General features: G+C 38.4%; 3 protein-coding genes and 1 long non-coding RNA gene across 4 annotated transcripts; 1 reads left to right on the top strand and 3 right to left on the bottom strand.

Annotated features, from left to right (window-relative positions):
• Positions 1-286: 286 nt before the first annotated feature.
• LOC104113042 (RHOMBOID-like protein 2) lies at positions 287-4,373 on the bottom strand. The gene is made up of 5 exons (XM_009623124.4): positions 3,815-4,373; positions 2,335-2,498; positions 1,903-2,066; positions 1,344-1,594; positions 287-573 (listed from the first exon to the last, which is right to left on the bottom strand). Exons 1-5 carry the CDS (start codon positions 4,117-4,119, stop codon positions 462-464), a joined length of 996 nt encoding a protein of 331 aa, XP_009621419.1. The 5' UTR covers positions 4,120-4,373; the 3' UTR covers positions 287-461.
• A 1,834-nt stretch (positions 4,374-6,207) lies between these two features.
• On the top strand, positions 6,208-6,723 carry LOC138896730 (uncharacterized). Its single transcript, XR_011410128.1, has 2 exons — positions 6,208-6,271; positions 6,393-6,723. It is a non-coding gene; the product is annotated as an uncharacterized lncRNA (long non-coding RNA).
• Positions 6,724-8,071: 1,348 nt separating this feature from the next.
• On the bottom strand, positions 8,072-12,298 carry LOC104113043 (replication factor C subunit 2). The gene is made up of 7 exons (XM_009623125.4): positions 12,029-12,298; positions 9,908-10,014; positions 9,708-9,809; positions 9,065-9,260; positions 8,780-8,908; positions 8,497-8,691; positions 8,072-8,408 (listed from the first exon to the last, which is right to left on the bottom strand). Exons 1-7 carry the CDS (start codon positions 12,185-12,187, stop codon positions 8,298-8,300), a joined length of 999 nt encoding a protein of 332 aa, XP_009621420.1. The 5' UTR covers positions 12,188-12,298; the 3' UTR covers positions 8,072-8,297.
• A 9,969-nt stretch (positions 12,299-22,267) lies between these two features.
• Positions 22,268-22,603, bottom strand: LOC138898129 (uncharacterized). The gene has a single exon (XM_070184166.1). The coding sequence runs from the start codon at positions 22,601-22,603 to the stop codon at positions 22,268-22,270; it is 336 nt and encodes a 111-aa protein (XP_070040267.1).
• Positions 22,604-24,540: the final 1,937 nt, after the last annotated feature.

Consider the following 24,540-nt stretch of genomic DNA (forward strand, 5'->3'; position numbering starts at 1 on the left):
ATGCCTAAATTAACAGTATATAACCTGAAGGGGTTGTGTTGACAGTAAATTTTTTACTCTAGTAGATGAAATATGAAGGGATAAAAAGGTAACTTTATTTGATTTAAAAAGGAACTAAGATTTGATCTAAAAAGATCTTAAAATTGTAAAGGGCATAATGTACCAATAGCACTAAAATTTGTTGGTGGACTTCGTCATTTCATTGCCATTCATAGAAATTTGTCATTTGCTTAAACAATATAATAACAAGGTAAAAAAATTTGCTATCTTACATAAAGAATGGAGATCCACTGCAAATAGTATACAGATTTACAATATATTATAATATATCCACACAACAAAACCAGCAGTCGCTATACATGTAAAAGTAACATATGAACAATATGTTTTAATTAGTCTAAGATGAATAAAGACAGAAATAATGAGAAATATCATAGCCGCAGAACAGAATGGAAAAGCTCTTAGTTATCACAGCTCCAACGTGATGTACGCAAGCAGCTCAAGTAACGGCACCAACTGCAATGCTCGTTTGCCTTCACACCTCTAAATAGCATCACCAATCCCACTGTGACTCTGTAGAATTTGGAAGGAAAAAAGAAAAAGAAAAAACAATTAGGTGGATGATCAGATACGGCGGATTTGGACACATCACTACTTCTGGACTATGTTGCTTGGATCCTTCAAAAATGTGATCGCACGCGTGTAACTTCTGGATGATTAGACACATACCCGGCAGTATCTTTGAAGGATCTGAGCAACCTAGCTTTTGGCTCAGTATATAAATATGTATATGCAGTCCACGCATTGAAGATGTTAAAAAAAAAAAAATTACACAATTAAGTTTCACTGCGTTAAAAGTAACCATCTATAATAAGTTTTGAATGGTAATGTGGAATAAATGATAAATAACCTGTAAACAGTTAAACTATAATAATAGCGTAAAGTTGTTTAAATTGCCAGTGTGAATGACATAAATCCTTCTAAGATATATATTGCTGTAGACCCAAAAAGAGTACAATGGATTTACAAGATTTATATGACTAGTTGATATACAGATATAGATTTATAGTGAGTCAACAGCCATAGTTGCAGAGGAGTAGTGAGTGACATGTTCTTAGTAGTCACTGACTCTGAATTCTAAATATGTCTCTGTATGCAGATCATAGTATACTCAACATCTAATCATGATCAACGAATAACTTATCCCGAGCTAAAAAAATTACCAACCTTTCTAACATATTTTATGAGTGAAAAATTTCATAGGAAGCAACAACAAGAACTACGTAAATTAGATGTTAGAATAAGGCAAATGTAGAATTGACCATAGCAGTGATAGAGCTTACCCAACAATCAACAAAATCGAGGCAATCAGCAGGAGAACATATTGGTAAACTTTGAACTTGGACTTGAGGCGAGCTTCAGCTGGAAGGTGTTGCCTTTCGATCCAACCAAACTGAGGTCGTAGTAGCAGAACAAAGCCAAGAAGAAAACCACTCATGAAACCTCCAATATGGGCATAGTTATCAACGTGAGGAAGAAGACCAACAGCTAAGTTAATCGCGATGATGATAATAAGAGTGAAAAGAGCTGCAGCCTGTAAAAATGAGGATGATTAGTAGAGGAATTAGGTACTTAGAATTTGTTATAAATGAATCAAACAACCTCCTCAACTGGAGTAAGAACACAAGAGGTGCTTAATGAGCCAATATGAATAGCTTGGTTTTGCAATCACGGCTACAAACTTATATGTTATGATTAGAAAAAGGTCAAACTTCATGTGGAAGAAGAAAGTAAATCAAAAGAAATGGATAAGGCAGCTCTTGAGATCTCCGCATGACCCCATCCCCAAAACAAAAACAAAAAAGAATAAAATAAAAGAACAACGGAATAATAGAGTTATACCTTATTGGTATATATAGTCCAGTTAGTAAGCAGCTCTGATAACATAGCTCCAAGAAGTCCAAATAGAGCACCAGAAGCTCCAACAGAGATGCTGCGTTGAATGAAAAGGCAAGAAAGAACGCTCCCACCAATTCCGGACAAAAGGTAGATAACCCCTACACGGACTGTATGTAACAGTAGATAAAAGTGAGCAATAGAAAATAAGCAGCAAAGTAGGACACTGGTTGAATTCTAAGATAAGAAAACAAAAGGCAGAAATATCTGAAAGAAGCAATAGAAATTATTTTTAAAGAGAATGCAAGTAGAACATGTAATTTCAGTAAATGGCAATGCACCCCTAGATGCATAGATGACAGGGCACAATTTCAGGGGGGAAATGAACAGACAGACGGACAAAATTGTTGTAATTTAAAATGATAATGAGAACCATACCAAATCCAAACTGCTGCTCAAGGCGAATCCCAATGAAAACCAGACTCAACATGTTGGCAAGCAAATGAACAACACCGGCATGTAACCAGATACAAGTGAGAAGTCTCCAGCCTTCATGCTCGTTCACTACTTTATTCCATTCTAGCGCTCCCAGTTTCTGTAGTCTGCACAATTACAGTGAAGAATCAGTATGTAACAGTTCCTTTGTCTGATTCCATTTTTTCCTTAATTTTTTTCAAACAAGAGTGACATCAGAATTTGCAAGGTCACATGGGAACATTCACCCCTTTAAAGTAATAAAGTAACAAATATTTCAATAATAAATCACAACCATCATAAAAAGGTATCTCGTTATCTGCAATACACAGAAAAAGTTTATCCAATTAGTCTCTCCGTGAAGACAACATTCTTAAGAGGGAACTAGTGCATTTTTCATCAAAGGTTAGTGTAAACTTTCTGCTGAAGCACTTCTACATATGTCCTGATTTTGTAAGTTTTAGTTATCGGATGAAAAAACTTCTCATCCATATTTTTATCCATCTAACAGTTGGTTTGCTGTCCAATATGCACCCCCCCCCCCAATGGAAATGAACAAAAAGGCAGAAGGAGAGGGAGAGAGAATGATTCGCAGTTTAGTAGCAAATGAACAAACTTTGGAATCTACCGATTTGGTCTGATGGTCGGAAGAACTATCCACTGCTCAAATCAACCTCAAAGTTTGAAGTGGTGATTCCAAATCTGGAAAAATGGAAAACAGCCTCCCGAATCTGTTTACCAACCTGACAGTTCACTAGTATCTATCACAATTAACCTTTTTTCCCCTCTTTCTTTATAATAAATTTATGTTGATGTCTCATTATGTACAAAAAGTTACAGAAAACACAGCACTTAGTGTGGTACTATCATAGTCATTGCCATCAACAGAATTGAGCTTTTGACAATGTCCATTACCTCCCGCAAATAGATCTTCATGTAAGGTTGGTTTCATTAATTCGAAAAACTTCAACAAATACAGTAATAATAAAGACACAATTTAAAACCTTGTAATAAAATTAGATTGAAGAAAAGGAGCATAAACTCGCAGAACAAAATTCTTAGTTAGACAAAAAAGACACAACAAAGGAACTGAATCACAAATCAGGCACAAATTAACCAAAAAAGTTAATGCTTTTACTGCCAAAAGTTTCCTTTTTGGAATTAATTTGATCTACTTAAAAACTGAAAAAAAGCCAAAAACTTTTTATAAAAGCCTGAACAATTTTACCCAAATAAATAGTATGTAAAAGCCAACCCCTTTAACTAGATCAAAGAAACAGTCTTTTTCAAGAACCACATATTAACAGAAATCAAGAATGCATCTCACTAAGCTAAAGCTATATCAAATTGGAAAAAAAAAACTTCAAACTAGTCTATAAATCAAAATTTTAAACAACAAAATTAGCTTAACTAAAAAAAGGGGGAAAGAGAAAGGGAAAATTACGTGTTAGAAGAGGGTCCAAAAAGAGGATTTTCCTGAAGGGGTTGAAAAGAAAGCCTCCCAAGGAACCTTGCAACACACTTTCTGCCTCTGCTGTTAAAACTGTCACTAATATTATTTGGACAATTGTTAACTAACATGATTACAATAAACATGGCTACATTTGCAACCACAATCATTGGAACCAACCAAGATGTCCACTGTGATTCAGAATTCTCCACATAATAAGCTGATGTTGGTTGAGGATATGATGTCCCATTTCTTGATTTTGTTCCTCCTCCTCTCTCTAGATCTCTGTTATTCATCATTCTTGATTTCTTCTTTTTTCCTCACTCTGTATTGTAAAAAAATTGAGCAAATTCAAGAATTTATTGGATGTGTATATATAATTGAATGTGTGTGTGTGTAAGGGAAGAAGTAGCTTGGAAGCAGAGATGAAGAAGCCTTAAAACTGAATTTCAAGAATTGGGGAAGAATATAAGTAAAAAGGGAGGATTTTTAACTGCTGGGAAGTATCTTTCAGACGGGAAGACGCGGTGAGCACATTTTTTTTAAAGGATTTGTTTGCTTTTTGCTTCTCTGGGTTATGTAAGTTTGGTAGGAGTAGGACATAGGAAATGTGGATATACCCCAAAAAAGGTTAATATATATTCCACTTCTTTTTCATTTATAGATGACCAACAAATATGTGTTACGATATGAATTTATTCATACTTAATAAGAAGTTTTAAATTTTTTTTTATAAGTCCTGGACTCAAGTCATTTGAGATATCATATCGATTAAAAGTATTAATCTAAATAGCCTCTCATTCAATAGATGACTGATGTATATAAAATTCATGTGTAGTATATGTACAATCGTATATAATTTATGTATATTGGCTAAAATATAAACAATCAATTGGACTGTTATTTAGCTAACGATCCCAAAACAAACAAAAGAGGTAGTTTTTAAGTGTGAAAAACATTAAATTTCTATAGTTTACCTTTTTAAAAGATTAAATTAGGTCACCATACAACATTTCGTCATCCAATATTTTGTTTCAAATTTATGAATTGCAATCCTCATAATCCCCCTTTTAGGTGAAATTCTGAAATTTTAGGGGTGAATAATGAAAAGATGTTTATAGAACTTTGCTCTCTAGAAGATATAAGAACGAATGAGTGATCAGAATAAAAACAATGCGACTTTATAAAGATTGCTCTTTATTTGCTAAAAACACGACATGATAATGAATCTTAAGATTCTGGTGATAACTTGGTTTTCCAACTTTCACATTTCAAAAATGGTCTTATGCTGCATTTAGTGGAAATCCCTTTCTCTTATCTCTTCTTGACATTTTACTTTATAAATACAAACACAACCACATGTTTTATGTTTGTATAAATGTGAAAAAGCTAAATAAGAGTACATATTCGGACAATTTGAAGGCTTTGACAGCTAAGTTCTACCTAAGATAGTTGAGTATTTGCTTTCACCACATATGTCATGTCATAGAATATTTTGCTTTTGAATATGAACATGTTTATATTCAAGTTATATCACTAATTTATTTATTATAGCTTCATAGGTAATTTTGCCGGCTAATCTTTGTTCTTTTTCTTTTCCTTTGATGTTTTCGTCCAGTAACACAAGGGATAAGTACAGTTGTTGTACATAACATACAAGATAGAATACTGTTTTAGTGGATGATACAAAATATATAAATTGTGATGAAGATATTTCTTAAGAATGTCTTCTTCACCATTAAAGGAAAGGATCGGCACGATAGAATAAGGAGGACGTTTTCAAAAATTAAGAAAGTTTTTTAAAGAAGTGTGAACATGACTATTTAATCTATATATATATATATATATATATATATATATATATATATATATATTGAATAATCTAAATTACATATTGTATTAAATTTATACTCATCACTTTACATTTACTAACTACAATTATAAATTCACTCGTGCTATGTTATTAAGTCTCGTCAACTTCCCGTTTCACCTCACTCTAGTTATAATAATAAATGACCAATAATTTTAGTTCCTAATATCAGGGACGGATCTAGAGTTCCACAATTAAGGGAACTCAGTAATTTTTGTTGACTATGTTTATATATTATGAAGTGCATTAAATATCTATAAATATTTTACCATGAGCTTAGTTATTATCGTAAATTTACTTGAAGTCGATGAAGGAAACCATAAGATTTAAATCTTAGAACAGCCATTTGTCTAATATCCTCTAATACTGAAACAAACATATCAAGATGAGCAATACATTTTTCTTGTAGCGTCTTCCTTTTCCGAAAGGGGAAAAAGGATATAACTATTGTTGGTTGATGGTTGAACTAACTAGTATTTAACACAATTCTCTCACTAAAAAGGAAAGGAGGGGGGGGAGAGAAAAAACTAGAAGAGAACAGGAAGATACAAGAAGAAAACATGTTAAGTTTCTTTCATTAAGTACACTCTAATCTCTGTTTTTTGGTTTCTCATTAGATGTTTGATATTTGCATTGAGTTTGACTAAATCCGGATTCGCGCCGGAAAATTTCAATCCCTAACAAAGACGACTTGATATTTAGGGCTCAAAGCCGAAACCGCTGATTAAGGATGACGGATTACTTACCACTCCACCACAACTCTTATTGGTACACTCTAATCTCTTCTACCTTCTCTTTACCTATATTATATTATTCACGACTCAATCACTCCAAGAAGTTTAAAGTAAGAAAATGAGTACATAAAAGATCACCGGTTAAAAGTTTAGGTAGAAAGCAGACAGATTTAGCTATAGCTTTGTTCTGAAGTCTCATTATTGCAATTTCTTTGAACATTCTCCTTCAGCATCTTTCTTGTTCGAATATGTCACAAGGTCATGGAATAATATTATTCTTCAACTTTTTCAATCATTAATTATAATTATTTTCACCTTTTAATACATCCTTTATGAAATGATATTAATACGTATTAATACTTTTTTCTTAAAAGTGCATTTTTGTACCAGCAATTCGGTATGCCCTACCGAGTTTATTAGTATATGTATTTCCTTGTTAAAGTTTTCACTTTTATCTTGGATTGCGTTTTCTATCACTTAGCTAAAATGAAAGTCAGATTGCAGTAGAAAAACCCAACGTCGAAAGTTGGTACCATCGAGTCAGGATTTGAAGCTTATGGGTTCGGAATTCTAGTTTTTTTAAGTTATTGGGTTCTAAAATAATAATTTGTACATATTTCATGAATTTCACAAGATAAATACAAAATATGCACAAAAGTTATTGGGTTCAGTCGAACCCGTAACATAGGCTAGCTCCGTCCCGGGTATGATACCACTTTTACATTATTATTACTTCAAATTTTCATAAATAAACTAAAATAAAAACAACGGTCTCACCCGATCTCTAATTTGATATGATTTCATATCAATCACCAATTACCTATTCGTATTATATTTTAATTGAAATGTCACAAATTCAAAGGGTGCGAATTAGGTGATCAAGAACGGGTAACAGCTTGAATTTTTTAGCAATAAATTTTAATTATTTAAATAAAAAGCAAACCAGGGTCAAGTAAATAATAGTTTTGATATCTATTCTCAGTCAACGAGAAAAAAATGTAACAATGTACGGAAAATGAAGCCTAACCATTGACTATTAACCATTAAGTTTAAGAATATATTTCTTTTAAACACGTTATGAAAGGCAACTCTTCTAAAAGCAATTATTGATAAGTTACCTCCACGGGGAGCGCACACACCAGACAAGGAGCACACCCGCCAATTTATTGGGCTGCTATTTAAGAATTAGTATGTGCGTCCCGAACATTAGTTCAATTTTTTAGGACAAAAATGTATTGTATTATCCTGAAATTAAAATTTTTAATTTAAAATTTCAGGACAAAATAAGTACTGGTTAATCTCTAATAGCATCACTGAAAATAGCTATATATGCACTTGCCCCAAAAAATTTACTATGTTTGCTCAAATCAGATGTTTACATTGAACTGTTCAATTTATTATGAGTAAATGATAGATTGAGACAAGAATATATACTATTTAACCATTATAAAGAATAAAAGTGTATATGAAAACACATGATGCCTTTATTAATTTGACTAAACACGGAATGCGGATAAGTTTTTTCATTTATAACTACCGGATTTACTGCAAAGGACTCTGGACGAGGATCTTGAAGCTACTATTTTTACTTAATCCACCTTTTAACAAGCATTGAACGATCCTTTTCTAGCATGTTCATTCCTAGAGTTAAAAAGGTTGCCTTTACATTAGAAGAATTAAATGCATAATAGTTCAGCAATCATTTTCCACATAGTAACAACAACAATAAGTCAATGACTTTGCAATTAGACAGGCCAACGCTTGGCATATAAGCTAAGGTGTTTTTAAGGAAAGCTAGGACTTGGGGAGATTAAAAGGAAAATCACCAAGGACTAATCTCTCTGTTGTCCATGTACTTCAAATGCCTGTCCAATTATGCAGCCTTAGCCGTTTTTCGAACCAATGATAGTTTAGCCAGCAGACCACACATCTGGAGATACGAACCAACCCCATCGCAGATCCTCATGTGGGCAAAACCAGTTTCCTGTTATACCAGCAGAAAAAGAAATAAATGATGCTAAACCAAAGATAGCTTATAAACATGAAAATTTTCAGAACTAGAACAGGCAAACCTTCATGAACTCCAGTTTGACATATTCTGCCATGTCATAGTTCTTTATAATTCGGAAGAGGGTTGTGATAATATCGGTGGGAGAATAGCCAAGGTCATATAGAGCCTTTAGACCCGCGCAAGCATCATCGAATTTCCCTTCAAGGACATTCCGCACCATATTTTTCACGTGCAACGGATGGGGCTGGTCACAAACCTAGCATTCAGCAAAAGAGAGTGGAATCATCAAGGGGGTCTGTCAAAAGATGAATAATTATATGAAAGAGATATGTGAGCCTTGTAACCTTGAAAACATTCTCCTGGTTGACAAAACCAAATCCACTGTGTGTTGCTTGTAAGTTATTTAAGGCCTGTCTCATATCTCCATCAGCAGTAAATATAATAGCTTCAAGACCTTCGGGTACATAAGGAACCTGCAACAGATTAAGGGAATAATAACATGCTACCTGACTCATTAGGCAGACAAAAGTTGTCGATTTAACACAAGGATAAAAAGAAACTATTTCGAAGAAGCATGAGGAACACTAGAAGAAAATAGCATGTGCGTCAAGGAATAAGATTGCTAGTACTTTTTCCGCTGCAACCACGGCCATAAGGCGTCCAAGGATCTCTTGGTCAGATAATCTTGCAAATCGGACCAGGGCACATCTACTTTGAATAGGCTCGATAATCTTAGAAGAAGTGTTGCAGGCAAGAGCAAAGCGAGTGGAGTTCGAGTATATTTCCATTGTCCTCCTCAGTGCTTGCTGAGCTCCAGACGTCATGCTAAAAGATCATTGAACACAGCAATAAGATTCCCATACCCAAAAATGAAACGTAAAATTATTGAGCTACTGCAGAAAATGCAGGTCAACACCACAGAGACAGATTGTCTACTACCCCTGAGAATCCATCAAATTGATAGAGATGGTGCAAACGAGATAGAAAAGTAAACAGTTTTTTTCATATGACTTCAAGCCCCCGAGCACAAGATCAAAGGCGGATCCAGGATTTTAACTTTATGGGTTCAACTTTTAAGATACTTAGCATTGAACCCATTATATTTTTAAAATTATGGTTCATATTTGCTATTTGTTGTAATTTTAGTGAACATTCCCGCATATATTTTTACTTCATGTCGAAGATACTAGTTTCAGACGAACCCGGTATTGCTATGCTGCGTCCGCCCCTGCACAAAATGATGTCTCAAATTTATAGGATAACATTTCTAACCTGTCAGCCTCATCCAAAACAATTACTTTGTGCCGCCCAGGGGGTAGGGTAACTTTCTTCTGAGCAAACATCTTGATTTTGTTTCTAACAACATCGATGCCTCTGCACAAGAAACATTAACACTTCTAAGAATTTTATAGAAGCAAGAAAGAATCATGTGAAACAAATAATTTTTATATCAAATCAAGCGCTCAATATACCTATCATCTGATGCATTTAGCTCCAAAACGGCCTCCTTATAGTTTGGTCCCAAAAGCTCATGAGCAAGAGCCAAAATACTAGTGGTTTTGCCAGTACCAGGAGGACCCTGCAGAAAGTTTTATATAGATTTAAATATCCAGCATAAGAAACTATGCATAACGTTTTTTCGCAAACTGCTTTTGCCAATTCAATGTGACACCAAAAGGACAAACACTTTGGAGTCTGGAAGTCTATTAGATTTGCATTTGAGTAAAAATGGTCAACTTCCAGGAAAACTAGAATAACTAGTTTGTTCTTACACATTCTCATCAATTAACACATTGAAACTCAATATTACTCAAGGATACAATTCAGGATTCATCACAGCAAGATTGTATTTGAAACCAAAAGTCTATTCTCCCACGAAATAGAGCATGCACAAGAGGTAAAGGAATCCGTATCCAACATCTGGTATAAGCTCACAAAAAAGTGCATAAGTTCTTTGCAAATAATATGTCCATGCAACTATGAAAGTCCAAGTACTATTGAGCAAGGACCATTAAGATTTTCATAAGAAAAGGAATAAGGAATGCTTCATATTCAGGAGTTATTGACCACAAGAGAATAAAACTGAGGTCGCAGTAGCAGAACTACTATAATCCAGCAAAAGTCAGACACATTGTATGGATTAAACTCCATTTGTGACCAGATTTACATTGTAATGACTTTTTTGTTTGCAGTAAGAGCAAAGATCTCAGGAATCTGCTTCTTAGAGGGGTGTGCACAAACCAAGAGTCATGCCAAATTTTAATCTTTCCCCAATTTACCACTTTTATTTGTACTATTTTTGAGAAATCAGGCCAATGATTCCTTATGCACTTGCAGATTCCTACACCAAACGTGGAACTTACTGATTGTGCACCAGAAAGCCAGCTCCCTATACTTTGCTTGTACCGACTTTCTCCAACGCTACTGTTCTTCTTTGAATATCTCCATAACCATTCCATTATTAGAATTTGACTATGGAGCTTCAGATTTACATAATTATTAGCTCTCGAACCCATAAAATAAAGTTTCTTAACATCCGCAGTGGAGCAAGAAATTAGACCTTTTCTTCTTTTTACATAAATGTTGATATTTTAATAGCATCTGACATAGTTCAAGCTTGTGAACAATGGACGAACCAGAAATTTATACAAGGGGATCCAAAAAAATTCTAGGATGTCATAGTTGGAATTTGAACCTAAGACCTAAAGCAATTTTGAACCCCCTTTACTACTATACTTAATTTTTTTTTCATAAGAGCTCACATATAGCCAAAAAAAATCGTTTTCACTCTATTTACATTGTGTACGGGTTCGGTCCCCTTCACTCTACCTAGTTCCGCCCATGCTTGTGAATAACCATTAAAGTAATTTTTAGACGTATGTTCTCTTTTACCTTTTGACAACACAAATCAAGAACCATAATAGAAGGGGTTAATCACAGTACTACTCTCTGCAGTAAAACTCAACCTAACAATACAGTTTCTTAATAACCAATTAACCATACATGGCGCAAAGGGTTAGTTCTTTTTCTTCACTTTGCATAAATTTAGATGTAGTAATAGCATCAAACAGTTCAAGAATCAAGCTTGTGAGAAGTACTTATTACTTTTTCTCCATTTTCTTTTTTCACCTTCCAAACACTAAACCTCAAATCCATTAAATAAAGTTTCTCATTATCCATAAATGGAGCAAAAGTTAGTCTCATTATCAATGTCTTTCATTTTCTGTTTTTGGCAACAAAATTAAGAGCCATTATAAAACGGGTCTATGGAAATGCTGTATCTGGACTGAACCTCAACCCAATAGAGTAAAATTTCTCAATTTTTCATAAATCAAGCAAAAAAAAATCAGTAGCAAAATCGAGAAGCAGCATCAAAATTGGTCCTTTTTGTTTAACACAATGAATTATCAATGCTTTTCGTTTGTCATTTTTGACAACCAAATCAAGAAACATTACAAAACGGGTCTATGTCAATGCTATATCTGCACTAAACCTCAACTCCATAATAAAGTAAAATTTCTTAATTGGATAAAAAAAAGAAGAGAGTAGTAGCAAAATCAGGAAGAAAAATGAAAATGTCTCTCTTTGCTTACGGCTAAGATAAGATTGGGCATGTTGCCATCACGAGCAATAACTTGGAGTCTGGCGACAGCATCTTCGTTTCCTACGATGTCCGATACCTTTGTGGGTCGAAACTTCTCTACCCATGGGATTTCTGGGCCTGATGGTGTCGTCGTAGAAGAAGAAGCCATTTTTGAACTTCGATTTGTGGCTTCGAAGATTCAAAGCTCGAAGAGAATGAAACCCTTCTTCCTAAAGCCTTCTTTTGCTCTACTTGAAATTGGAGGGAAATATATGCTGATAGAGGCGCACACATAATTGCGTAAAAATAATACGGTCTAGCCACTCTAGTAATTCAAAAATAAAAACAGTTTGCAAAGTTATTAAAAAATAGCCATTATTTTGCTGCAATACGGATTGGTCCGGCATAATATACTGAAGATTGGTGTATATGTATATGAAATTCCAGCATATTATGCTGCAACTCCAACACGCGAAAAGTTCCAGCATAATATATTGGAGATTGGAGCACGTGTGTATGAACTTTCAGCATGTTATGTTGCACAGGTATATTATACTGGAACTTCAGTATATGTTTTACAGAAAAAGTGGCTAAATTTCGATTACTTTTGGAACTGTGGTTATTTTTCAATTACCACTTGTAAATTTGGCTATTTTTCAATTTATCGTATTATAAGTCCAATTCAATAATTGTCATTATAATAGCGTGTTTGGCCAAGTTTTTTCCTTGGCCAAAAGTGCCTCTCTCTTTTTTTAAAAAGTTAAGTTATTTGGCCAAACTTTTTGAAGGAAAAAAAAAATTAGTAGAGAGCAGAAACAATTTTTGATAAATAGAAAAAAATAGCTTCTCCCTAGAAGCACTTTTTTGCAAAACACTTTTTAGAAAAATATACTTAGAAGCACTTTTTAAAAACTTGGCCAAACACTAATTGTTGCTCAAAAATATTTTCCAAATTAATTAACCAAACACAAACCGCTTCTCATCAAAAGTACTTTTTTTGAAAAACACTTTTGAAAAAAAATACTTCTCAAAATAAGAAGATTTTAGATGATCACATTCTGTAATTGCGACTTATAAGTAGCATTACAATTTATAAGTCGCATTCGTGAATCGTGATTTAATGAACAACCATTTATAAATCGTACTAACTGACTGCGATTAGAAGTCGTAGTCAGAAATTGATTGTAGATGGCAATTGGTATATGGCGGGGCAGGGCAAACCTTACATGGGACCGGACAGGGGAAGATTTTAATGGGTCAGAGCACGGCGGGGCAGGGCACAAAATGTTATTTTTGAAAATTTTTAATAAAGCAGGGCGGGCAGGGCAAACCATGGAGTATAGACTATCTGGCTGATTTTAGTATTTGAACTATGCAATGAGACATGCTGCCCAATTCGATTATCTACAAATGTCTGCATTTTAAAACGAATGTGTTGTGAATGAAAATAGAGATGACGTGGAAGACACGCAAGCAGAGCACATGGGAATGCCACGCAAGACTTCTAGAACGATCATTCCGCCTAAACGACTTGGGGATTACGTCTGGAAAGGGGAAAATGCACGTGACAAGGGGTAAAATTGGTTGGGCAGCAGTATAAGCCACCATGAAGTCGGCATTGCGAAGGAGGGAATTAGTTGTTATGAATGATTATATTTCTCTTCCCAGTTCTTCTGTATTCCTCATCTCATTCTGCTTCCTTTATCATTAGTTACTGTTAGTTCCAGTATTTCATTGTAATTTCTGCATTTGAGATTTTGCCGGCTTTATCTTTGTAATCGAGTTCGAGTTTAATCAATCAACAATGGTGGTACTAGTTTCTGCTCCTTTAAGTTGCACCCTTATGCTCTTTTAAATTTGTAAGATTGGTGCTTCATCCAGAGGTCCAAAATGGATGACCAAAAACTAAAGTCTCTCGTAGAAGAATCAATTCAGGGAGTGAAGGATTCAATCCTTCTGATATCCGTTCATTGTTACTGAAAGTGGTGGGAAATCAACATCGAGACCCAACGATGGATGTCACTCGCCATCGCCATGGGAGAGACCCACCCGATGACCAACCTCCAGCAGCATCGATTCTTCGCCACAGAGGTCCGGTGGAGATAGGGCGATTTTGTGGCTAAAATCCAGAGGCCTGGATTTTTCAAGCAGATCATTACTTCAATTTTTACCACATAGCATAGGATCAAAGGCTCTCAATAGCCTCCTTCTACTTGGATGGCGAAGCTCTCAAATGGTATCGTTGGCTCTTTCGGAATAAACAACTGGTGGATTGGGATCATTTCGCACCAAAAATGAGAATTCGTTTCCGTCAGAAAGGGTTAGAATCAGCTGAGGGACATTTGGCAAAGCTTCGACAAACCACCAACGTATCAGATTTTCAGAGTCGGTTTGAGAATATTGCCAATGAAACAGACGACATGACCGATGGTCGTATGGTACGTCGCTTTATTTCTGGGCTCAGAGAAGATATTAAGAATTCAGTGCTTGTCCATTGGCCAAAAACTTATGAGGAGACTTTAGATTTGGCGCATATTCACGAAAAAAGGATCTAGACTGAAAAAGGGCATGTTCGACCCACCTTTACCAAAACGTCACCCTTGTTACTCACACCTAATTTTGCATTGTCATCCCACATCGCAAAATCCTCTAGTCCACTCATCCCAGTCGCATCTAGCTCTTACCCACCAAATCATCCACCTCTCAGACTCCTATCTCACGTCGAATTACAGAGTCTTCGTGAACGTGGATTGTGCTACTATTGTGAAGAGAAATATGCTGATGGTCATAAATGCAAGACACCTCCTCAGCTTTTATTGCTTACGGATGGATCCGATGTAGACCCTGGCTTGCCGGAATCCTTTGTTACTGATAATTTCATAGCCGAGGAGTTGTAATGTTTGGAATTACAGGAGCAATCAGCTATTTCTTACCATGCTTTAACAAGTGGAATCTCTCCATCAACTTTGCGATTCACTGGGCAAGTGAGTGGATCGCCGGTCCAAGTGTTGGTCAATGGAGGAAGTACTCACAACTTCGTGCAACCACGAGCAGCCAAACATCTCCAACTCCAAATTGAGGCCATTCCCAGTTTTGCCGTAATGGTGGGCAGTGACCAGAGACTTCGTTGTGAATAGGTAGTGCGACAAGTCACCTTGTTGATTCAAGGAACTACGCTGGTTGAGGACTTATATGTCCTACCTTTCCACGGTGCTGATGTAGTACTTGGGGTAGCATGGTTGGCAACGTTGGGGCGCACTGTCACTGATTATGCAACACAAGAGTTTGAATTTACTCTGAAAGGGTCCAAAGTGCTATGGCATGGAGATTCCCCCACCGGTGCTCACCAAATTCAGTTGCATAGTTTGAGGCGCAAGGCAGCAACTGATGTTATTTCTTCTTTCTTTTGCCTAGAGATGATCATTGATAAGAGAGGAATGTCAGGCGAGATGGCCCCTGACTTGTGTAGCCTATTGGAGTCCTATGCTGATTTATTTCAGAAGCCAGTCGGTTTGCCACCTTCCCGTGCACAGGATCACTCAATACACCTCGCCCCTGGGGCACGACTTGTAAATGTAAAACCATATAGGTACCCATATTTCCAAAAACAAGCTATGGAGCAACTTGTAACGGATATGCTTAAGGAGGGAGTGATATGGCCCAGCACCATCCCGTTTTCATCTCTGGTATTGTTAGTGCGCAAGAAGGATGGTACATGGAGGTTTTGCGTTGACTATAGGGCACTCAATGCCATCACAGTTCGTGATCGATTCCCAATTCCCATTATCGATGAATTGTTTGACGAATTGAACGGAGCTTGTTACTTTTCCAAGTTGGGCTTGTTATCCGGATATCATCAGATCAAGGTTAGGCTTGAGGATGTGGCCAAGACTGCCTTTCGTACCCACGACGGGCACTACAAATTCTTGGTAATATCGTTTGGCTTGACGAATGCCCCTTCCACCTTTCATGCAACTATGAATGAGATTTTTCGGCCCCATTTCCGTCGTTTCGTCTTGGTTTTCTTCGACGATATATTGGTCTATAGTTCATCTTGGAATGAACATATGGAACATTTACAGGTGGTCTTGCAGTTGTTACGCGACCATCAGCTAGTCGCCAAGCGATCCAAATGCTTATTTGGCCAACCATATGTGGACTATTTAGGCCACATCATCTCTTCCCAAGGATTGTCCGTAGACCCTGAAAATATTATGGCCATCCAGCAATGGCCACCCCCTCGTTCTGTATAGGATGTTCGTAGTTTCCTTGGTCTTGCAGGTTATTACCGTAGGTTTATTCATCATTATGCTACTATAGTTGGTCGTTTGACTGATCTTTTGCGCAAGGACTCTTTCAAGTGGGCAGATGCAGAACAAAATACCTTTGATGCTTTGAAGGCCAAGTTGGGCTCCATCCCTGTTTTGGCTCTACCAGATTTTAGTCAGGGATTTCAGGTGGAAACTGACACATCCAGACAAGGTATCGGGGCTATTCTTTCACAACGAGGACACCTCATTGCTTACTTCAGCCAAAAGTTAAGCTCTCGTATGCAGAAGGCCTCCACCTATCATAGAGAGATGTTTGCAATTACTCAGGCTGTGAGTAAATGGCGACAGTACCTTTTGGGACGTCAATTCATAATCTTTACTGATCAGCAATCGTTGAGGAACTTGACTACGCAAACCACACAAACACCTGAGCAACAGAAGTGGCTCACTAAACTTGTGGGATATGAATTTCGCATTTTGTATCGGCCTGGTAAACAAAACTCTACCGCAGATGCTCTTTCTCGGACTTTAGAAGCGACCTTCATGACTCTCTCGGTCAATTCTTTTGCTATTGAGGTTGAGTTGAAGCAATTGAACCACTCCAATCCGGAGTTGGTGGACATTCAACATGCTTTGAGTCGTGGAGATGCCGGCTACGAAGACTATTTGTTCAAAGATGGGTTACTCTTTTATAAAGGAAGGATAGTTATTCCTTCCGATTCTTCCTTACGCCTGAAAATAATTTTTGAGTTCCATGCCACTCCTACTGGAGGTCATGCTGGGGTTGCTCTCACCTTCCATCGTTTGGCATCTAATTTCTTTTGGAGGCATATGCGTCACGACGTACATATTTTTGTAGCAGCCTGTCAGATATGACAACAAATGAAGGATTCTCACCTTCACCCTGCAGGCTTATTGTAGCCATTGCCAATCCATGATCAAGTATTTGAGGACATTGCGATGGACTTTATCACTTGTCTTCCCAGTTCGAAGGGAAAGACTACAATCATGACTGTAGTAGATCGCCTCACGAAATATGGGCACTTCATACCACTACCTTCTACTTTCTCTACTCATATTGTGGCAGAGGCTTTCGTGGTAGGTATAATCAGGCTCCATGGCCCTCCTCGGACTATCGTGACTGATCATGACCTCAGGTTCCTACACTTGTTTTGGCAAGAAATTCATCGTTTACAAGGGTCTACTCTTGCCATGAGTACTGCTTATCATCCTCAGACGGATAGGCAATCAGAGGCACTTAATAAGTGTGTGGAACAGTATTTGCGTTGCTTCGTCGCTGAGGTTCCTTCCCACTGGGTTGCCATGATACCATGGGCAGAATATTGGTATAACACCTCTTATCAAACTACAGCTGGAATGACTCCATTTCAAGCACTCTATGGTCGTGAACCTCCCACCATCGCTCGCTATATTTTGGGCAGCACTGTAAGCGAATTAGTTGAGTCTTACTTGTTGCAACATGATAAAGTTCTGCAAATCCTCAGGCACAATTTGTTAAAGGCTCAGAACCGTATGAAGCTATTGGCAGATAAGTCCCGCACTGATACGACCTTTGATATTGGTGATTGGGTGTATGTAAAGTTAAAACCTTTTAGGCAGACTTCTTTGCGCTTGCAGCGAGATCACAAGATTGGCAGACGCTATTTTGGTCCTTATCATATGTTGAAACGCGTTGGCAATGTTGCCTACCGCTTAGCGCTGTCCGAGTCTGCTAAGATCCAATCGGTCTTTCATGTTTCCATGTTGAAACGATGTGTGGGAACTCCTAATCATCATGTCACTCCTTTGATTTTGGGAGATGCCACTGACACTGTGGATCCGGTTGATCCCAGCCTTGAGGACAAGGTTGCTTTTGAGGAGGGGAGTATTGTTGTGAATGAAAATAGAGATGACGTGGAAGCCACGCAAGCAGAGCACATGGGAATGCCATGCAAGACTTCTAGAACGATCATTCCGCCTAAACGACTTGGGGACTACGTCTGAAAATGGGGAAATGCTCGTGACAAGGGGTAAAATTGGTTGGACAACAGTATAAGGCACCACGAAGTCGGCATTGCGAATGAGGGATTTAGTTGTTATGAATGATTATATTTCTCTTCCCAGTTCTTTTGCATTCCTCATCTCCTTCTGCTTCCTTTATCATTAGTTACTGTTAGTTCTAGTATTTCATTGTAATTTCTGCATTTGAGATTTCAGTCGGCTTTACCTTTGTAATCGAGTTCGAGTTTAATCAATCAACAGTGGTGGTACTAGTTTCTGCTCCTTTAAGTTGCACCCTTCTGCTCTTTTGAATTTGTAACAGAATGTGCATTATTGTATTCTAATTAGTGAACAGTGACAAAATTCTATTTTTGATAAACGTATCCTAGAATAGTAAGTATCACCAGTTGAAGAGAAACTGATCTATAATAGTAGAGATGTTATTCATTTTTAAAGACAAAATATTTTTGGACCACTAACAACCACTAACAACCATCTATCTGCTTTTGTATTTGTTCTTGGAGTAGAACATTAATATAAGGGGAATTAATTTTTTGATAAATTATATAACATTGATAAAAATTATATTTATTCAATCACCATGCATAAACAATTAAACAATATTTTAAATGTTTCAATAGAAAGTTGAAAAGGTAAAAAAAAATTAGAAGCATATTGCAAAATAAAAAATATAGAGAAAAAAATAAAAGTGAGTCTAAGCGGGGCAGGGCTTAATAGAGCGGGGGTGGGGCACGACATGGCAAAATTTTGACAAAACGCTAAATGGGGCAGGGCGGGTCAAAATTTTAGCGGGTCAAGGCTTGTCGTATCCCGCCCTACCCTACCCTGCCCTATTTACATTCTTAATTGATATGTTGCATTCTCGTGCAATGATTTTACCTCTTTTCATCATTTCTTTAGTCGGGAATCCCTCAAAAACAACATTTCTACCCTTCCGTCGTAAGGGTAAGACTGCGTACATCTTATCCTTTCCAAACCCTACTTGTGAGAATTTACTGGGTTTGTTATTGTTATTGTGTATTCTAGTACGATATATAAGTCCACACTGCCTCTTCCCGTTCTCAATTCCATTTTGGGTAATGTAGTAATATATATATATATGAATGTGAATGTTTACGACAGAAAAATATGAGTTGTGTATATGAGACTCGATCAACCGATCTACAATCACCCAAACAACATCAAACTTCCTCAAAGTCTGCGGGAGTCCAACTACGAAGTCCATGGTAATATGCTCCCACTTCCACTTCGGAATTTCAAGTCTCTCAAGTAATCCACCCGGTCTCTCATGCTCATACTTTACTTATTGACAGTTGAGGAACCGAGCTACAAATCCCACTATATCTTTATTCATTCTCCTCCACCAATAATGTTGCCTCAAGTCATGATACATCTTTGAGACATCCGAATGAATGAAATACCGAGAACTGTGGGTCTCCTCAAGAATCAACTCACGCAGCCCATCCACATTAGGCACACAAATCCGACCCTGCATCCTCAATACCCCGACATCCTTAATAGTAACATCTCTGGCATCACCGTATTGAATTGTGTCCTTAAGGACAAGCAAATAGGGATTATCATATTGGCGCTCTCTGATACGATCATATAAAGAAGACCGAGAAACCACACAAGCTAGAACCTGACTGGGCTCCAAAACATCTAATCTCATGAACTGGTTGGCCAAGGTCTGAACATCAACTGCAAGAGGCCTTTCACCAACAGGAATGAATGCAAGGCTACCCATACTCACCGCCTTTCTACTCAAGGCATCGGCCACCACATTGGCCTTCTCGGGATGATACAGAATAGTAATATCATAGTCCTTTAGCAGCTCCAACCATCTCCGTTGCCTCAAATTTAGATCCTTCTGTTTGAATAAGTGCTCCCACTTCCACTTCGGAATTTCAAGTCTCTCAAGTAATCCACCCGGTCTCTCATGCTCATACTTTACATGTTGATAGTTGAGGAACCGAGCTACAAATCCCACTATATCCTTATCCATTCTCATCCACTAATAATGCTACCTCAAGTCATGAGACATCTTTGAGACATCCGAATGAATGAAATACCGAGAACTGTGGGTCTCCTCAAGAATCAACTCACGCATCCCATCCATATTAGGCACACAAATCCGACCCTGCATCCTCAATCCTTAATAGTAACATCTCTGGCATCAACGTGTTGAATTGTGTCCTTAAGGACAAGGAAATAGGGATCATCATATTGGCGTTCTCTGATACGATCATATAAAGAAGACCGAGAAACCACACAAGCTAGAACCCGACTGGGCTCCAAAACATCTAATCTCATAAACTGGTTGGCCAAGGTCTGAACATCAACTGCAAGAGGCCTTTCACCAACAGGAGTGAATGCAAGGCTACCCATACTCACCGCCTTTCTACTCAAGGCATTGGCCACCACATTGGCCTTCCCGAGATGATACAAAATAGTAATCTCAAATGTTGTGTATGTTCCTCCTGGATAAATGACTACACCAGGATATCATCAATAAATACTACGATAAATAAATCAGGATACGGCTGGAATACACTATTCATCTAGTGCATAAATGTTGTTGGGGTGTTGGTTAGCCCAAAAGACATCACGAGAAATTCATAGTGACCATAACGGGTCCTGAATGCCGTCTTTAGAATATCTGAATCTCGAATTTTCAACTGGTGATACCTGGACCTCAAATCAATTTTGGAGAATACCCTCGCTCCCTGAAGCTGGTCAAATAAATCATCAATACATGGCAAAGGATACTTGTTCTTGAATTGTAACTTTGTTTAACTGCCTGTAGTTGATGCACATCCGCATATTACCATCTTTCTTCTTCACAAATAGAACCGGTGCACCCCAAGGCGATACATTAGGCATGATGAATCCCCTATCAAGGAGTTCCTAAAGTTGCTCATTCAATTCTTTCAATTCAGCTGGAGCCATACGATACGGAGGAATAGAAATGGACCGAGTGCCTGGCACCAAGTCAATACCGAAATCAATATCCCTGTCGGGTGGCATACCCGGCAAGTCTATAGGAAATATATCTGAAAAGTCTCGCACTACCAGTACAAAATTAATAGTAGAAGTGTCTACATCAACATCTCTCACAAAGGCCAAATAGGACAAACACCTCTTCCCAACCATACGTTGGGCCTTCAAATAAGAGATTACCCTGCTGGGAACATAATCTAGAGAACCTCTCCATTCGACCTTCGGCAACTCCGGCATTGCCAACATCACGGTTTTTGCGTGACAATCCAGAATAGCATGACATGGAGACAACCAGTCCATACCCAAGATTACATCGAAATCAACCATACTAAGGAATAAGAGATCAACTTTAGTCTCCAGTCCCTAATAGTTACCAAACACGACCGATACACACGATCCACAATAATAGTATCGCCCATCGGCTTAGATACACGAACATGTGAAACTAAAGACTCATGGGGTATATCCAGATAATGTGTAAAGTACAATGATACATACGAATAAGTGGAACCAGGGTCAAATAATATAGAAGCTTCCCTGTGGCACACTGAGACAATACATGTGATCACTGCATCTGAAGCAACGACATCTGGCTTGGCAGGAAAAGCATAGAATCGGGATTGACCGCCAACTGATCGGCCTCTCCCTCTTGGGCGACCCCTAGATGACTGAACCCCACCCCGAGCTGGCTGGGCAGGTGGCGAAGTAACTAGTGATAAAGTCGTAGTCTGATTCCTCTACTGCACTGGACCTCCCGGGCGATGAGGACACTACCTCCACACATGCCCAAACTCCCCGCACTCAAAGCAACTCCCTGGTGGTGGTGGTGGTGGTGAGGACTGAATCGGGACCTAAGAACCAGAATAACTACTAGAAGCACCAGGTGCAAATGAACCCTGAACTGAAGGAGCACGGGACGAACTCTGGGCTGGAAGGGCAATGAGAGATGACTGACCCTAATGAGAATTGTACGAACCATGGATGGATGATGCACCACGATGAACTGGGCAACCCGTCTGAGGGTGTCTGCAAGGACGACCCCCTGAAGGAACACCGATGAAACCACTCGTTCCACGAGGCCTCCTGGCCTCCCTTTCTCCCTGCTCCTGGCTATGGACCATCTCTATCTGCCGAGCAATGTCAACTACCTCACCAAAAGTAGCACCAGATACCCTATCCCGAGTCATAACTAACCGCAACCGATATGTGAGGCCATTAATGAACCTCCTAATCCTCTTCCTATCAGTGGGAACCAACCAAACTACATGACGAGCCAAATCAGAAAACTTCATTTCGTACTGCGTCACAAACATACCTTCCTTACGTAACTACTCAAACTGTCTGCGCAGCTCCTCTCTACGAGACTGCAACACGAACTTCTCCAAGAAGAGAATGAAGAACTCCTACCATGTAAGTGGTGCTGCACCGACCGGCCTGCACCTCTTATAAGCCTCCCACCATCTGAAGGAAGCCCCAGAAAATTAAAAAGTAGTGAGCGAGACCCCACTGGTCTCCAGAATATCCACTGTTTGAAGCATTCGCTGGCACTTATCCAGGAAACCATGAGCATCCTCTGACTCAACACCGCTAAATGATGGAGGTCGAATCCTCCCAAATCTCTCAAGTCTCCTCTGCTCATCATCAGCCATAACAGGGACTACCAGGGTCTTAGCAGCTGCAACCGGTTGGGCTGGTAGTGCCCCCAGTATCTGAAGTCCCTGCACTACCTGCTCTAGAGTACGGGCAACAGGGGTGTGAGTACCTCCCCCGGCCTGAGAAGTGGCTGGTGCGACCTGAGTTGAAACCACCCGAGCAAGGCATGTGCAAACAGTCAATATCTGTGTTAGAGCCTCCTAAAGGCCTGGAATCACAATAGGCACAACTGGTGCCTGAGCTGGTCCCGCTGGCTCAACTATATATGGAATCTACTCCTGAGCTAGAGCAACTGGTGGTGCTACAGATGCTGCTTCAACTGTTGTACGAGTTACATCTCTACCTCGACCCCGACCTCTACCACGACCCCAACCTCTCGCGGCCCTTACTGGTGGCACTGGTGGCTGACTGTCCGATTCGGTAGTACGTGTCCTAAACATCTGTGAGAGAATAGAATAACAGAAATTTAGTTTTCGGAATCAACAAATTTGCACGACAGAATACAAGAATGTAAAATTTTCCTAAGGGGTCGGCAACCTCTCGAAGATAAGTACAGACGTCTCCACACCGATCCGGAAGACTCTACTAAACCCGCTCATGACTCGTGAGACCTATGTAACCTAGTCTCTGATACAAATTTGTCACGACCTAAAATCCTAACTTGTCATGATGGCGCCTATCTCGAAACTAGGCAAGCTGATAACCTCAATAAACCATAATTTCTTTTAAGATTGAAAACATAATATCTAAATTTCATAGAAAATCCCACACACACTGATATAAATACACTCCCAAAACTCGGTGTCACTGAATACATGAGCATCTAAATGATAACAAAGTCTGACTGATAAAAATATTGTCTGAAAATATAGAACAATACAAAAACTGAAAGGAAAGAGAGTCAAGATTTGTAGATGTCAAGCAGCTACCTAGATAATCTCTAACAAATAAAGCTCCGAAGAACTAGCAACCGCCGTGTCCAAAAGTACCTGGATCTGCACACGAGGTGCATGGTGTAGTATTAGTACAACCAACTCAACAAGTAATAATATTAAATAAAGAACTGGAAGTAGTGACGAGCTTCGTAGCTAAGTCCAATTGCAGTAATTTCCAACATAAGAAGGTAGGCATGCTTTCAAGCTCAACATTTAAGACCCAAACAGTAATTTCATATCAAGTTCAAATGAAACAAAAGATAATATCTCTTAGAAATTTTCCAAACAATGATATATGACAACTGAAGTGCAAAAATAATAAAATTAATGCATCCTCTCAGAGCAATAGTCACTCAGTCCTCCTATTCACTCCAACCTTACAAACACTCTTTACTCACAGTTACTCATTTCTCCCAATCACTCGACACTTGCACTCAGTAGGTACCTGCGCTCACTAGGGGTGTGTACAGACTCCGGAGGGGCTCTTTTAGCCCAATCGCTATAACAAGCCAATCATGGAATATAACAATGAAACATGTTGCGGTGTGAAGCCCGATCCTATAAATATCCTCACAATCAAGCTCTCGACCTCACTTAGTCATCCACCTCTCCAGTCTCCCGGACTCTCAGAAATCATGGTA

Source organism: Nicotiana tomentosiformis, chromosome 8, assembly GCF_000390325.3.
Source record: "Nicotiana tomentosiformis chromosome 8, ASM39032v3, whole genome shotgun sequence".
Taxonomy (NCBI): Eukaryota; Viridiplantae; Streptophyta; class Magnoliopsida; order Solanales; family Solanaceae; genus Nicotiana; species Nicotiana tomentosiformis.